Source organism: Zonotrichia leucophrys, chromosome 22 (assembly GCF_028769735.1).
Source record: "Zonotrichia leucophrys gambelii isolate GWCS_2022_RI chromosome 22, RI_Zleu_2.0, whole genome shotgun sequence".
Lineage (NCBI taxonomy): Eukaryota > Metazoa > Chordata > Aves > Passeriformes > Passerellidae > Zonotrichia > Zonotrichia leucophrys.
In genome coordinates, this window is record NC_088191.1 from 2,489,547 (window position 1) to 2,505,138 (window position 15,592).

Below are 15,592 nucleotides of genomic sequence, written 5' to 3' on the forward strand. Positions count from 1 at the left end.
TTTAGTGATTAAAATAGTGTTTCGTGAGGAACTCCTCCCTTAGGGCTTGCTGGGGTTAAATGCTGCCTGGGATTTTTTAATGTAATTTAATTTTATTTTATTTTGGTCAGCAGTTCTCATGAGATTCAGCTTGCTGTGTTGGTCCATTTGATAGCCAGAAGCAGCACCAGGCACTCAGGCCCACTTGTTCTGCCAGTAAAGGAGGGAAAAGCAGATCCCAATCCCCCCATTCCAGCCTTTCCATGCTGAGAATGCTGTGTTGTTAACCATTATATTAAGCAGAAGGAGATTCTTTCACTGCTACAAACTTACAACTAAGTTTTAATACTAAAAATTGGGATTTACTCATGAACTAGAATAACTCCATTTATAACTTGAGAACTTTGAAAGAAAACCTTTAGCAGTACTGTATGAGCAGGTTTCATGCTGAGCTTTTCCATGTGTCAAAGTTCTTTTTTTTTCTTTTTAACTTTTTTTCCCACTTGTTACTTTTATGGTTCTTCAGTCACCAGAGTTCTGCCAGAGAGCAGCTTAAAAAATGTTGTGGCAGCAGTTACTTTGGTCTCAAGATTCAAAAGTACCATTATTCTCTTGGAATAATATTAATGTGTACTTTCTACAGAATGCCAGCAGTTTATATTGGATGTGATCTCTGCAGCAGTTTTGAGAGTCACTAATAGGGAAATGAAAGTGAGCTGGATCCTGAAGTTACTTGTTTTCATTTGTGTTCATTCAGGTGGAAGTTTAGTTTGGCTTGAGGAATAATTACACATCTCAGAATGACAAGAAATGCAGAAGGAATTTTTCATGCTTTTTTTTTTCTTCTTTCCACTTTACATTTGTTTAGTAGTTCTCTTTATACCTGAATCTGGCTCCATCAGAGATGCAACTGCACAAGTCTGGATTTTCTCCTGGCAATCTAAATAACCTCTTGTGCCCTGGCAGATAGAATTCCCTGCCCTGTGTATTCCCCAGATCTTAATTAGGAGAACTTGAACAGTTCCAAACCATTGCCACTGCCTGAATCTTCTGTGTCTTAGAGCAGCTCTGTACTTGTTCCTCTAGAACATTCTTGTGGGGCTTGTGTCCACCAGGCCTGGCTGGAGTCAGGAGTGAAAGCACTGAGCCACCTGCTCAGATAGAAACAGGGAACTGAACACTTCAGAAATCGTTGGACATCTCGATGAGAATTTAATTAATGCTGATTTAATTAGTGTTAGTTGCTATCAGAAGCAGAGACTTTGTGTTTAGATGCAGTTACCGAAGTGAGAAATGTAGATGAGAGACAATCTATAAGATACACAAACTTGCTTTGAAACACAAGATATTTGAAGACCTCTTATTCAGCACCCTGCAATTACTGCAGTCAGCATGGTGCAGTTCATGTGTAGGGTCCCTTGTTTTAGGAATCCTCCCAATGATGCATGTCCAGGTGGGCTGACCCCAATCTTCTTACAGAAGGCACCATCCAAGAGCTTCTGTCAAACCCTCAGCTGTGTGTGTGTCCCTCAGGGGAAGAACTGGGGGTTCTCTTGGTAGCTCATCTTTCCTGTTTCTTTGGGGCTCAGCCGCTCTGCTCTTGCCATGAGTTACTGGCCAAGTGCTTCTCTCTGCAGCTCTGGGCTCTCAGCTGGGCTGCCTGGATCTTTAGATAATGAGGAAAAGCTTTTCTTGAGAATTGCAAAGGCCTGGGGTGGAGTTGTGTAGGGAACTGAGTGCTGGACTGTTCTGGAGCAGCCCTGGGAGGGCTGGGTGAGGCAGCTTCACCATCTAGGGCAGAACCTCCATCTGTGCTTCCCCCTTGGTGCCTTGCAGAACACTGACCTCCTCCTTGCTTTCCAGCACAGTGACAGAGACAAAACACTTCTGTAGGCAAGATCTCAGGGATTGGCTTGTGGGGAGTGGGACAGTGAGTTCTCATTCCCAACTTGTGTTCCATCTGTAGCCCCAGTGCTCAGGGCACAGCCCAGCTGCAGTGACCATCACCCCAGGTCTGCTGAGGAGCTTCCTTTTGCCCTGTGGGAAGGAGAGGGGATCCCATGGATTCAAACTTTATTGCTTTTCTTGTGCTTGTCTAGAAGGGTAAAAAAACAATTGAAATTCCACTTCATTGCAAGATTTTCCAGTTAAGTTTGACTCTCTCCAGCACAACCTCTTTGTTAGTGCAGACACTTTGTCAGACTTTCCTTTTTCTTCATTTTATCCTTTTTTTCATTCCCACATACTGCATTAGAGGTGTTCATTGGGTGTATTTGGTTTTTCCTTCATGGAATCATGGGTAGTTTCATTGCAACTCATCTCTTTCTGTTTGTTTCGTATAGGGCTGGTAGTGCAGGACCATTCAGACCCCCTGTTCAGTTCCTATGCCTATAAGTCCCACTACCTACTGAATGAGTCAAATCGTGCTGAGTTGATGAAATTACCTATGATTCCTCCTCCTTCGTCAGCTTCCAAAAAGAAATGTGAGAAAGGTAACCAAAATAGTTTCTTTCTCTTTAATTTACTTTCGCTTTTTTCTATTTTTTCTCTCTAAATCAACGGAGAAATGTCTGCTTGTCCCCTGACACTGACTGCTTTCAGTGACCTTCACTCATGGTTTTTGTGAGCCTGTGTTCATGTTGTTGGCAATTTTTAATTTTTATTTTTTTTAATTATAAAAGGGCTTAAAATAATTGCTGTCACTAAATTCTCCTTGGAAGAGATTTGGTCACTCTCTGTCTGGCCTGGGCTGTTCCAGGTTCAGGGAGCTGTTGGCACAGCAATATGAAGAGGAGGCAGATGGATGTTGATGTTGTTGCAGTTCAGTATTTACCTGGATGATGTAAAACACTTCTTAAAGGGATTGGAAGCAGAGGGGAATGTGCTGCTTTGGACCTTGTGCAGGTCCTGAGAGGAGAGAGGGTGTTTGGGGCTGGACAAGGATGGGTGCTGTGTCCTTGTGGAGAATGCCAGAGCAGGAGGGCAGGGAGGTTTGACCTGAGTGTGCCCCATGGGCCTCGTGTCCCACCTTCACCACCGAGCCTGAGTGCCCCATCCTGTCCCCTCCCATGGGGATGGGTCCTTGCCACAGCCAGGCTGGGACCCTGCAGGGACCCTGCAGCTCAGGGACCCCTCCTGCTGCCGAGGGGAGTGAGGCTCTCTGGATCCCTGGGGGCAGTTCCTGGTGCCAAGGGAGTGAGGGGCAGTTCCTGGTGCCAAGGCTCTCCAGACCCTGCAGGATAGTTCTGCTGCTGAGGGGACTGAGGCTCTCTACATCCCTGCAGGGCACTTCTGGTGCCAAGGGGGTGAGGCTCTCTGGATCCCTGGGGGCAGTTCCTGCTGCTGAGGGACTGAGGGGCAGTTCCTGGTGCCAAGGGGGTGAGGCTGTCCAGATCCTGGGACAGTTCTTGCTACTGAGGCTCTCCAAATCCCTGGGGGCAGTTCCTGGTGCCAAGGGACTGAAACTCTCCAGATCCCTGGGGACACTTCCTGCTGCTGAGGGGCAGTTCCTGGTGCCAAGGGGGTGAGGCTCTCTGGATCCCTGGGGGCAGTTCCTGCTTCCAAGGGAGTGAGGGGCAGTTCCTGGTGCTGAGGAATGGAGGGGCAATTCCTGCTGCCAAGGGGACTGAGGTTCTCCACATCCCTGCAGGGCAGTTTCTGCTGCTGAGGGGGTGAGGCTCTTCGGATCCCTGGGGGCATTTCTGGTGCCAAGGGGCTGAGGGGCAGTTCCTGCTGCTGAGGGGACTGAGATTTTCCAGATCCCTGGAGGCAGTTCCTGATGCCAAGGGGGCTGAGGGGCAGTTCCTGGTGCCAAGGGAACTGAGGCTCTCCAGACCCCTCTGGGACAGTTCCTGCTGCTGAGGGATTGAGGCTCCCCAGAGCCCTGAGGGGCAGTTCCTGCTGCTGAGGGGATTGAGGCTCTCCAGATCCCTCTGGGGGCAGTTCCTGGTGCCAAGGGGGCTGAGGGCAGTTCCTGCTACCCAGGGGACTGAGGCTCTCCCCATCCCTGGGGGCAGTTCTTGCTGCTGAAGGGATTGAGGCTCTCCAGATCCCTCTGGGGCAGTTCCTGCTGCCATTTCCTCCCCAGGCCCCTGAGGGGCAGTTCCTGGTGCCAAGGGTACTGAGGCTCCCCAGGCCCCTGAGGGGCAGTTGCTGCTGTCTGTGTGCAATGCTCAGCTCTGGTGTTTCATTCCCCACAGAACTTTGGTTCCCCGGAGCGTTCAGAGCCGGTGCCCCATTTCCCAGCCCAAGTTAGGTCGCTGTCAGCGTTGTGAGATCAATGGCTTGCAGTAGTCCTGTAATTCCTGAAAACAAGAATTATTTTGAGCCCTGTGCTTAGCTTGAGCCGTATCTGCCTAATGCATCCCGAGAGCAATGTTGGGTTTTTTCTTGCTTAGCATTGACAGTTTTGTGTTTGATTTTGTTTGATTTTTTGCATCTCTTGGCATTTTCTCATCTTGGATAATGTTTCAGTGATTTGTCTGTATTTCCTCTGAAATTGCATTTGCAAAAAATACTTCAAAAATTTCATTATGGGTTTGGGAGCTCTGGAGGATCCGTGTGACTGGATTTTACTGGTTTTAGCAGAGGAAATACAGTGTTGGTCATGCAACTGAATTGTTTAAGGAATGCTTATTGTAACATGCAATGATCAATCAATGCAATGATATTTTGGGAAGTCTATAGGTGAACAAGATTTTCTGATAAAGGTTTGAAAGTGACTATTCACACTTCTTTTGATACTGTGATTGAAAATTGGTTTGAATACTGTCAAATCTCTCCCAGATTTTCCATCTGGGAGACAAAATCTTGTTAATTTTTAAATATATATACATATAAGAGCATGTATATATATTTTATATACCTACATGTATGAAATATTACAGTATGTGTAATGTCATTTTACATGAGCTGCTTTGCTGAGGGTGGCTTAGAGCTGTGCTGTGGCTCTCCACATCTAACACATTGTCCAAAATGTGAGCCAACCAAAATAACTTTTTCCCAAATTAGTGTAAACTTCAGAAATTCATGTGAACCCCAGTGCTGAGGTTCCCTCTGTGCACCAGGAATTTTTGGGATGGGGACAACTCATGTGTGTCTCATTCTGCTTTATGTACTGGGCTTATCCTGGTAAACTTTTTGTGGAATAAACACATTTATTACAACTCCTTTTCCTGTCCTTGCAGCAGAAAAGTATTGATCAACCTATAGGCTATGGGGTTGGTGCTCGCTAATGATTGCTGGGGATTCAGTCAGAGCAATGTTGATTGAAAAGGATTCTTGAAAAATGTGGAGTTTTGTGGTTGCTTTGGCCATCACCAAAAGCTGGTAGCACTGTCCCAGCTGCAGTGCTTCCCTTGGCAATGGTGCTCCTCCTGCCAGCTCACCTCTTGTTTAAATCCTCAGCTGCTTTTTTGTCTGATGCAGCCTCAGCTTAGATTAAACCCTGCACAGTCCTTTTTAACCAACATTGTTAAGCTTGACTTGATCCCTTTCTCTTGCCATTTTTCTGTGGGAAATCTGGAGCGGATGATCTAAAATAAATATCAATTACTGTGCACGGGGGGGAGCAATCCTGACTTCTACAAACCAAGCAGGGCTTCTTTGTTTCAAGGTGGCAAACTGTTGTGCTGTGAGTCGTGCCCAGCTTCCTTCCACCCCGAGTGTCTGAGCATAGAAATGCCTGAGGGCTGCTGGAATTGCAATGACTGTAAAGCTGGCAAGAAGCTGCGGTACAAGCAGATCGTTTGGGTCAAGCTTGGGAATTACAGGCAAGTTCAACTTTTGGATGTTTTAATGCACTCTGGAATTTGCAGGAAGATAAAGCAGCTCAGTCATCATGAACAGGAGTAGAAATGCAATAATTCCTCTGCTTGGGGTCAGATATGGATGAAATGTGAATGCTGCAGCTTCTCCCAGGTGCTGGACTCTGGATTGCAGAACCTTTGCTCTGCAGAGCGTGGTCAGGATGTGGGAAAGCAGGGGCTGCCAGAGCCCAGCTGTCCTTGCTGGTGTTTGCTTTGGTCAGCTGCAGCAATACAGGTGCTTGCAGGTGATCCTGGAAACTCATTCTCAGGCCATGGATATGCTTAGAAGTCTTTCCCAAAATTTGGAGTAAGAACATTGCTTGTGTTTTGCATGGAGCCTCCCAGGAAAGGAAAACTGGCTTTTATTTCTCAATCCCATTAGGGAAACTGGGAAGCTCTGCTTCAGGGAACTTACATTCTTCTTTTCTCTCCTACTCTGCAGGTGGTGGCCAGCAGAGATCTGCAATCCCAGGTCTGTGCCTCTCAACATACAGGGCCTCAAACATGATATCGGGGACTTCCCAGTATTTTTCTTTGGTTCACATGACTACTATTGGGTACACCAGGGCAGAGTTTTCCCTTATGTTGAAGGAGATAAAAGCTTTGCTGAGGGGCAAACTAGTATTAACAAGACCTTCAAGAAAGGTAAAATCAAACAAAGTTTATAGTGGTTTATGACAAAAATTCCACGTGTTTGTGTCTCCATCACCACTTAACCTGCATGGGAATATTATGTGACTAGTGTTCTGTGTTCACGTGAAATCCAAGCATTGTGTTGATCCCTTGACTGCAGATAAAAATGTGTTTAAGTGCCTACTCATTGTGTGTTGTTGTGGGCCAGTTCAGTGCTTCCACAGTGGGGGAATGTTGAGATGGATCTTGGGCTCTGCTGCATGGGATCATTGTTCAGTATGTTGGTACCTGCTGATAAATTCATGATAAATTGCAATAACTAATTTTAACTTGTCTTTTTGTTAATAAAATTCTGTTCCTAGTCTTAAAAAAAAAATAGACAGATGTACATATTTGATTAGCAGCAACTGGGAATGATTGCTTTCTATTCTGAATTCCTTGCACAGCACTTGAAGAAGCAGCAAAGCGTTTCCAGGAACTGAAAGCACAAAGAGAAAGCAAAGAGGCATTGGAAATTGAAAGGAATTCAAGGAAGCCTCCACCCTATAAACACATTAAAGTGAGTTGGCCTCTTTCTATTTTATTTTTATGCTGTGTGTGAGGAAGGATGTGCATGAGTAAGGATGCCTAGAGAAGGTGTGGCAGTGTTCAGGGGTGGGTTGGGTGGGGATCAGAGCAACCTGGTCTAGTGGAAGGTGTCCCTGCCCATGGCAGGGGTTGGGGTGGACATTCTTTAAGGTCCCTTCCAACTCACACTGTTGTGTGATTCTAAGTTATGTACCTACACCAAGGTGTTCAGCCTAAAGAAATTCACATAAATAATTTTGCTGTTCTTTTCACTAATCTCTTGTTGTGTTTTACAGTACCCTAAAACACAGAATAAAATAATTTTTTACAGAATAAAGCACAGAATAAAATAATTTTTCTTGGCATTTTGGTGTCAGTTGTTGACTCTGTATTCCCAGTGCATTGCCTTCATGCCTTGTTGTGCCCTTTTCTCCCCAGTCCAACAAGGTGATTGGGAAGGTGTAGATCCAGGTTGCCAATTGGAAACACAGAATAATATTTTACAGAATAAATATTTTCTTTGCTTTCATGTCAGTTGTTACTCTGTTCCAGCATGCCTCATCCTTTCTCCTTTCTGCTAGCTACAAGTGATTGGAGTGCAATCTGGGGCTAGGAACACAGAATAACACAGATAAATAATTTTACAGATAATATTTTCTTTGCTTTTGTTATTGTTGACTCTTGTCCAGTGTGTTCCCTTTCATCCCTTGCTCTGCCCTTTTCTCCCCAGTCCAACAAGGTGATCGCGAAGGCGCAGATCCAGGTGACCGACTGGAAACACAGAATAAAATCATTTTTTACAGAATAAAACACAGAGTAAAATAATTTTTTACAGAATAAAATATTTTTCTTTGCCTTTTCATGTCATTTTTTGACTCTGTGTCCCCAGTGCATTGCCTTCATGCCTTGTTGTGCCCTTTTCTCCCCAGTCCAACAAGGTGATTGGGAAGGTGCAGATCCTGGTGGCCTACTGGAAACACAGAATAAAACACAGAATAAAATAATTTTTTACAGAATAAAATAATTTTTCTTTGCTTTTTTGTATCATTTGTTGACTCTGTGTTCCCAGTGTGTTCCCTTTCATCCTTTGTTCTGCCCTTTTCTCCCCAGTCCAACAAGGTGATCGCGAAGGCGCAGATCCAGGTGGCCGACTGGAAACACAGAATAAAACACAGAATAAAATAATTTTTTACAGAATAAAATATTTTTCTTTGCCTTTTCATGTCATTTTTTGACTCTGTGTCCCCATTACATTGCCTTCATGCCTTGTTGTGCCCTTTTCTCCCCAGTCCAACAAGGTGATCGGGAAGGTGCAGATCCAGGTTGCAGACCTGTCGGAGATCCCGCGCTGTAACTGCAAGCCCTCAGATGAGAACCCGTGTGGGCTGGAGTCAGAGTGCCTCAACAGGATGCTGCAGTACGAGTGCCACCCTCAGGTGTGCCCAGCTGGGGAGCGCTGCCAGAACCAGTGCTTCACCAAGAGGCTCTACCCCGACGCTGAGATCATCAAAACCGAGCGCCGCGGTTGGGGCCTGCGCACCAAGAGGAGCATCAAAAAGGTTCGGTGTTGTATTTGCTGAAAAATCTTCTCTGCCCAGGATTTTTCTGCTGAGAAGTCTCAGAAAATAAGTATTGCTTTGGAATCTTTTCTGGAGGTTGCTCACCAACAGTTGCATCTTGGATTGGTTCCATGTGAATTGTATTGATTTAATGACCAATCCCAGTCCAGCTGTGTTGGAACTCTGGTCTGTCATGGGTTTTTATTGTTCATTCTTGTTGTAGCCTTCTGTTATCTCCTTTTTCTTTCTTTAGTATAGTTTTAGTGTATTGTATAATAAAGTATAATATAATATAATTTATTATTATCAGTCTTCTAAGAACATGGAGTCAAATTCTCATCTCTCACCTCATCCTGGAGACCTCACAACACAACAACCCCCAACAAAGGGAGGAATGATGAATCTGACTCCATGTTCTTAGAAGGCTGATTTATTATTTTATTATCTTTATTATAGTAAAGAATACTAAACTAAACTATACTAAAGAATACAGAAAGGATACAGACAGAAGGCTAAAAGATAATAATTGCAACTCGTGATTCTGTCCCCAGAGTCTGACACAGCTTGGCCCCAGTTGGCGAATAAGTCAAAAACAATATATGTGAAACCAATGAAACAATCTCCAAACACATTCCAAAGCAGCAAAACACAAGAGAAACAAATGAGATAATATTGTTTTCATTTTTCTCTGAGGCTTCTCAGGAGCAAAGTCCTGGGCAAAGAGATTTTTCCAGAAAATATGACAGTGACAGTGCAGTGAGCCAGGGCAGGGCTGTGACAGCCATCAGGGTGGGTCTGGGTGAAAGCATTGCATTCTGCACTGTCACAGTCATATTTTCTGGAAAAGCAGGCCTGAAGGGTTGCTTTTGAACATGGGGTTTAGCCATTAGTTTTATTAAATTCAGAACTTTTAAAATCTGTATTTCATGAAAACTGTGCTACTGCAAATGTTCTGAGTTTATTGACTACTAAAGTCCTAATAAAAGAAATGTAGTGAAAATACTTACTGTAACAGTTCCTGTTTCCTGGGGAATCTGTGAATATTGTCACATTGTCCTCTTTGAAAGAAAGTGGGAAATTTGAAAGGCTTTTATAGACCTGACAGCTGTCTTGTGTACTGAATGCAGGAGCAGGGCTGCCTTTTATTCTGCCTGGGTGTAATTCTAGGACAGCAATTACCTGGTGCATGTATTCACACTGTGCCTACCAGACCAGTAAAGTGTAACACTTTCTGTGATGATCAGAGTCTTTTTTTATAGGAAATGTTTTTTTCTGTGCTGCTTCCCTTTATGATTGTGCTTAGGATGCAGAGATGACTTACTTTTGTTCTTGTTTGCAGGGTGAATTTGTGAATGAATACGTTGGGGAGCTGATTGACGAGGAGGAGTGCCGGCTGCGGATCAAGCGTGCTCACGAGAACAGTGTCACCAATTTTTATATGCTGACTGTAACCAAGGTGAATATTGTGTCTTGTTTGATAGCAAATATCACTCAGCAGCAGGAAAACTCTTTACTTTGTAAGCACTAAACACATCTTTTGTCTTTTTTCATGAAGGACCGAATAATAGATGCTGGCCCAAAGGGGAACTACTCTCGTTTTATGAACCATAGTTGTAACCCAAACTGTGAAACACAGAAGTGGACAGTGAATGGTGACATTAGAGTTGGACTGTTTGCTCTTTGTGACATTCCTGCAGGTAAAAGCATGGCTCTATTTGGCATGTTTGCTTTTGTCTTGCAGTGGCCAAGTTCCTCACTTAGAATCATGGCTTTTTCTTTGAAGTGATTAATACCAGTGAAGTGTTTAGGAACTTTTCATTCATTGGAGTGGAGATGATACTTAAGGTTCCACTTTTAGCAGGGGTCTCATGGTAACAAATGCTAATGAAATGTCATTGTCACAGGCCTGTCTTCCCTCAGTGTCCATATGGGTGAATTGTTTTTCTTTACATTTCAGGAATGGAATTAACATTCAATTATAACCTGGATTGCCTGGGCAATGGCAGGACCGAGTGTCCACGTGGGTGAATTGTTTTTCTTTACATTTCAGGAATGGAATTAACATTCAATTACAACCTGGATTGCTTGGGCAATGGCAGGACCGAGTGTCACTGCGGAGCAGAAAACTGCAGCGGCTTCCTGGGAGTGCGGCCCAAGGTACATGGCTGGAGCTGGAGCTTCTCCTCCCAAACCCAGAGATTCTCTAGGGCAAAGAGGGTTTGGATTTATTTCAAAATATTTATTTATTTAGCATAATACTTTCTACCCTTGGAAGTCTCAAAAGATTCTATAGGCTGCCCTGCCATGCTGTTGTATCTGGCAGGAAGTTAATTCATAAACATCTGAATGAGCACTTCTGGCTTTTAGAGCTTAAAAACTATTTTAAATGGGTCTCATTTAAAAAGAATTCATGCAAATAATTACCCAAAATTTACTTGAATGCTGAGGGTTTATAAGTGACTCTGTGTTGTTATTTTCTCCTTCTCAGACAGCATTTGCATCGGCAAATGAAGAGAAGGTGAAAAACGCAAAACTAAAGCAGAAGAAACGGAAAATAAAAACAGAACAGAAGCAGATGCATGAAGATAACTGTTTCCAGTGTGGAGATGGGGGAGAGCTGGTCATGTGTGATAAGAAGGACTGTCCCAAAGCATACCACCTCCTATGCCTTAACCTGACTCAACCACCTTTTGGTAAGAACAGTGGCTCCTCCTGCTCAGCTTCTCCTTCCTGCTACAAGACAGTGTTGGAGATGAAATGCAGCATTCGTGTACATAAAATACAGTGTTCACTTACATTAAATGCAGTATTCATTTGCACCAAATTTGCTTTTGCAATACCACTCACTTTTAGCAGTACATCAGGTGACTGTTCCTAAATGGAACTGGTGGGCAGAGGCTTTGTCATATATTTAATGTTGCTCTTGTTCCTCTCCTTGAATCAATCAAACTTCCTCTTATTTTGATTGAAACATGAACATGATCTTTTTGTCTAAAAAATGCAGAACAGAACTGTGTTCAGTCAGATTCTTGTACATGAGAAGCAGAAGTAGTGGCTGATTTTTCTGAACTTTGTTTGCACTCATCTGAGCACGGAGTGAGGCTTAAAGGCCAGCGCTGTCTCCAAAGTGCACTAATTCCAGCTCCTTTCTCTCTCTCCTCCCCTCCTCAGGAAAGTGGGAATGTCCATGGCATCAGTGTGACATCTGTAGCAATCCTGCCGTGTCCTTCTGTGAGTTTTGCCCCCACTCCTTCTGCAAGGATCACGAGAAGGGAGCCCTGGTGCCGTCGGCGCTGGACGGCCGCCTCTGCTGCTCCACCCACGACCCCAAATCTCCTGTGGCACCCGAGTACTGGAGCAAGATCAAGTGCAAATTGGAAGCACAGAACGCTGTGGAAGAGGCAAAGGAGTGAATTTGGGTTAAAAACAAACACGGGAGGGGAGAAGAGGGGCAGCAGGCGATGAACTCGGAGTTTGCAGCGCCACACTCGGCTTTGTCCTCGGAGCCGTCACGTGTGAGCTGGAATGGGACCATTGAGCTGAGCGAGAAGGACCAGGCAGTGGTGTTTGGTTTTTATTGTTTGGTCTTTCTTTTACCCTTGAATGTGCTACAGCAGCTCTTACTGTTGGAAACCAGGAGCGTCTTGGCCTTTGAAGAAAACCGTAACACTTTTGACAGTGAAAAGAATATTCTGTTTAAAATAATGTTCTTTGAGTGTAGAAAGCAAAGCATAGCCACATATTTATTTATTTAATTTTGAAAGGGTGTTGAAGATCTGGCTTTGATCGGTCATCGTGTCTTTAAAAACAAAACAGCGAAGCCAACGTAACTTTTGTGTCTAGTTTATGGAAAGAGCAAAGCCTGTCCCCTCTGTAACACTGAGATGCCAAACAGACAGGTGTGGGTGTCAGACCAGGTGGCTCTGCAATGCCTCTGTTCCACTACTTATTGGTAAAGGCATTGGAGAAGGTAGGTTGTCTCTCATGTTTACTTCTGAATATTATTGTGAAGCTTTTCCTGTGAGAAATCAGGTGTGTGACTTCTGGGAAGTGCTCGTAACACAAGGTCTGGCAGTGAGGAGGAAATGCTCCAGAGCTGTCTTGGGTGTTTGCAGACATGCAAAAATTCAGAGTTTAATTGCACAGTGGTCATTCCTGTATCCCACCTATATTTTGGAAACCCCTCCCAGCCTCAGTCAGAGCTGAAGGCAGTCCTGCCAGTGGCTTCCTCACCTGGTTTGGTGGCAGTTCCTGAGTGATTCTTCAGTCCTGCCTTCTCAGGCTCCCCTTGGCTTCAGGGAGACTTGGCCACGTGAGGGACCTGACCCATGTGCATGTTGGTTTTAATGGAGTGTTAATATTTTTTTGTTGAGAGAGAGAGATCTTCTAACTTTAATCTTCATTGTTAATGGAGCTGAGGAACATCTCAGCACTTCCTCAATGAACAGGGTATTTTGTGTCTGGGTAAGGGGCCATATCCCAGCAGCCAGCTGATGCCTCAGGAGATGGTTCTGTCTTGGATTTCCTCTGTTAATCAGAGAGACAGACTCCTTCAGTGAGGCTTTCAAGGTGGCTTAGGTTGCCTCTTGCTCCAGAATTTTTTTAGAAAACCTCTATTCCTCCATTTTTTTGTGCAAGGAGCCACAGGGCACTGGTGTCCCCAGGCTGGAGTTAGTTTTGGTGACTCTTCCCCCTCAGCCCACAATCTCACCAAGCACTGTCCCCTCCCCTGCCCTGGTACAGTGACTACTTCTGCCTTGTGTACTGATAACAGCTACTCCCTGCCAGCCTCTGCTCGTGGGTACTGAAAATAATCAAATCTTGCTGGCATCTGAGCCTTGGAATTAATCACCTTGTCTCTGGAAAACTGCTGACACAAACCTGTGGGAACACAGAGACTTCTCAGATCAAGAAAAAAAAAAATCTGTGTGGAATTTAGACCGTGTCTTGCCTCTGCCTGGTGTCCTCCTCATCCTCACACTGGTGTGCAGGGGGAGTTTTTTGTGTGTGCAATCAGTGATGGATACACTACAGTCCCTGAGCAGCTGCCCACAGCTCCCCTGGGGTGCCAGACCTGGGCCAGCAGCTTTGGGACCCCTAAAGCACTTCCTGCTGTGGGCCATGCTCCAGCCAGGCTCCAACACTAACCCTGCTGGATTTTGGTATTTTTAAAGAAAAAAAAAATAAGGTACAAAAAGGATTTTATTTTTCTTAACGTTTTGTGTGAGAAATGTCTCTTTTTATGCTCTTATTGAGGATGTTTAACCTTCTCAGAAATTCCAAACACAGCTCTTGCTATCATGTCTGTAAGGCCTGAGGCGTTCACTTTATATTCTTTGTTAGGCTTGATAATGTTCAGTGATTTTCTCTGAAGTCAGAGCATCTGATTGCAGCTATCAGCTGATATATTTTATATATATATATGTATAAAAATATGTGTATATATATATATATCAGATATGTTGCTGGTACTGTGCTGCTGTGTGAGTGCCCCAGCCTGCTCCATTTATTGTGTCCATGGTGACCTGCTGAGCAGAGGGACGTGGTGTGGCAGCACCAGGACACCTTGGGAGCATTGGACAGGAGCACAAACTGGCAGTGGCCACCCTGGCAGTGCCACAGTGCTGTGCCAGGGCACAGAAGGCTTTAAACTCCTCAAATGCTGTGATGGGAGGCTGCTGCTCCTCCTGTGCACTCCATGTCTTGGCTCACTTTGTGTTCAGACTTCTTAGAGATGCTTCTTTTTCCACCAAAAAGTGATTCATAGCAGCTGGGCTTGGACTCAGGAGGGAAAACAGGAGAGGTTGTTTAGTTTGTGAACAAAACTCTGAACTGAAGAGAAGGTGAGTCTTTCAAAAAGCTTTAACATTGAGAACAACCCAGTTCAGAGGATCTTGGTGACTGTTGTGAGTGCCAGGTTCAGATGCTAAAATGTGCATTTTAACCACATCTTTGTAAGCTGAGTAACCAGAATGCAGTTGCTTAGTGCAGCTCCTTTGTAAGGAAAAGATTGCACAGCTGTTCTGATGGATTGGCTTCAGCAGAGTGGGAGGCAGCTGCTGAATTCATTTGTGTGGGCTCCAAAATAAGGAATCTTGGATAGTTGGGTCATTTCATGCTGAGACCTAGGGGAAATCCACAGAACTGGTAATTTTGGTGGAGAATTACAGTGTGCTGTCCCAGCACATTGTTTTTCCTTCATGGGAACACATTGACACGTTTTTCACCTATTTTCTTGTTACATTTTTGGGGTGGCCCCACACTTGTGGTGACCTCCTGCCTCCATCTCTGGCACCTGGGCATTGCCCTGCCCAGGGAACAGGTTTGTGGTTTATTGGAGCTTCTCCTCTGCAGCTGCACCTGTGGCCAGATGAATTTAGAAGCAAAATTCCACAATTCTGTGATTCCAGTGGTGCAGGGGCTGGTTCCACCATTCCTGAACACATTATCTGTTGTAACTGTCAGATTATTGTATAGATTGTCCTGTCCATAGGCTGTTGAAGCTCAGGAAGGAAATTTCGTGGGCAAATCACCTTCTCTGGTCACCACATGGTCTTGGAGAATCAGTTCAAATGGAGTAATAGGGCTGGAATGTGGATTTTTGGCCTTTCTTCTTAAAAAAACCCCTTCTTTTATCTTAATTTCAGGATAGAATGGGAAAGACACAATTACTAGACATAACTATCAATGAGCATAAAATCTGTATATATTGAAACTTTACAGAATTATGTGGGAGGGGAAGGGGGGAGGGTGGGATGGGGGTGTCCGACGCTGGTACGGAGAAGTCACTTTAACATGGAAACCTCTGCCTCATTGAATTCAGGGTTTAATGTACTTGAAGCTCTGCGGTTCCTTTTACAGCTTTTTTTATTTATACATGATCTTTTGGTTGGTTGTTTTTGGTTTTTTTTTGTATATTGCATTGAAAAATGTCCTTGACTTCCCCCCAAATTCCTTCCTGCTCCTGCTGTGCAGTGGATCCATGGCAAACAGGAGGGTTTGGGAGGTTTGTGCTCACCAGGTGTTGCGTGGGAGACGTTGACCTTG

At 44.5% G+C, this 15,592-nt stretch overlaps 1 protein-coding gene across 4 annotated transcripts in view; it reads left to right on the forward strand.

The window, feature by feature from the left end:
• Positions 1 to 13,483, forward strand: part of NSD3 (nuclear receptor binding SET domain protein 3) — a 36,631-nt gene extending 23,148 nt beyond the window's left edge. For 2 of the 4 annotated variants that reach the window (XM_064731077.1, XM_064731078.1), the window contains 10 exons: positions 2,322 to 2,471; positions 5,594 to 5,750; positions 6,229 to 6,431; positions 6,866 to 6,978; positions 8,276 to 8,545; positions 9,885 to 10,001; positions 10,101 to 10,242; positions 10,596 to 10,702; positions 11,034 to 11,238; positions 11,717 to 13,483. In XM_064731077.1, the coding sequence (XP_064587147.1) occupies positions 2,322 to 2,471; positions 5,594 to 5,750; positions 6,229 to 6,431; positions 6,866 to 6,978; positions 8,276 to 8,545; positions 9,885 to 10,001; positions 10,101 to 10,242; positions 10,596 to 10,702; positions 11,034 to 11,238; positions 11,717 to 11,958 (1,706 nt within the window). In that variant the 3' untranslated portion in view covers positions 11,959 to 13,483. Of the gene's footprint in view, positions 1 to 2,321; positions 2,472 to 5,593; positions 5,751 to 6,228; positions 6,432 to 6,865; positions 6,979 to 8,275; positions 8,546 to 9,884; positions 10,002 to 10,100; positions 10,243 to 10,595; positions 10,703 to 11,033; positions 11,239 to 11,716 lie in introns of those variants that run through there. The other 2 variants (XM_064731079.1, XM_064731080.1) reach the window with 2 other exon arrangements.
• Positions 13,484 to 15,592: the final 2,109 nt, after the last annotated feature.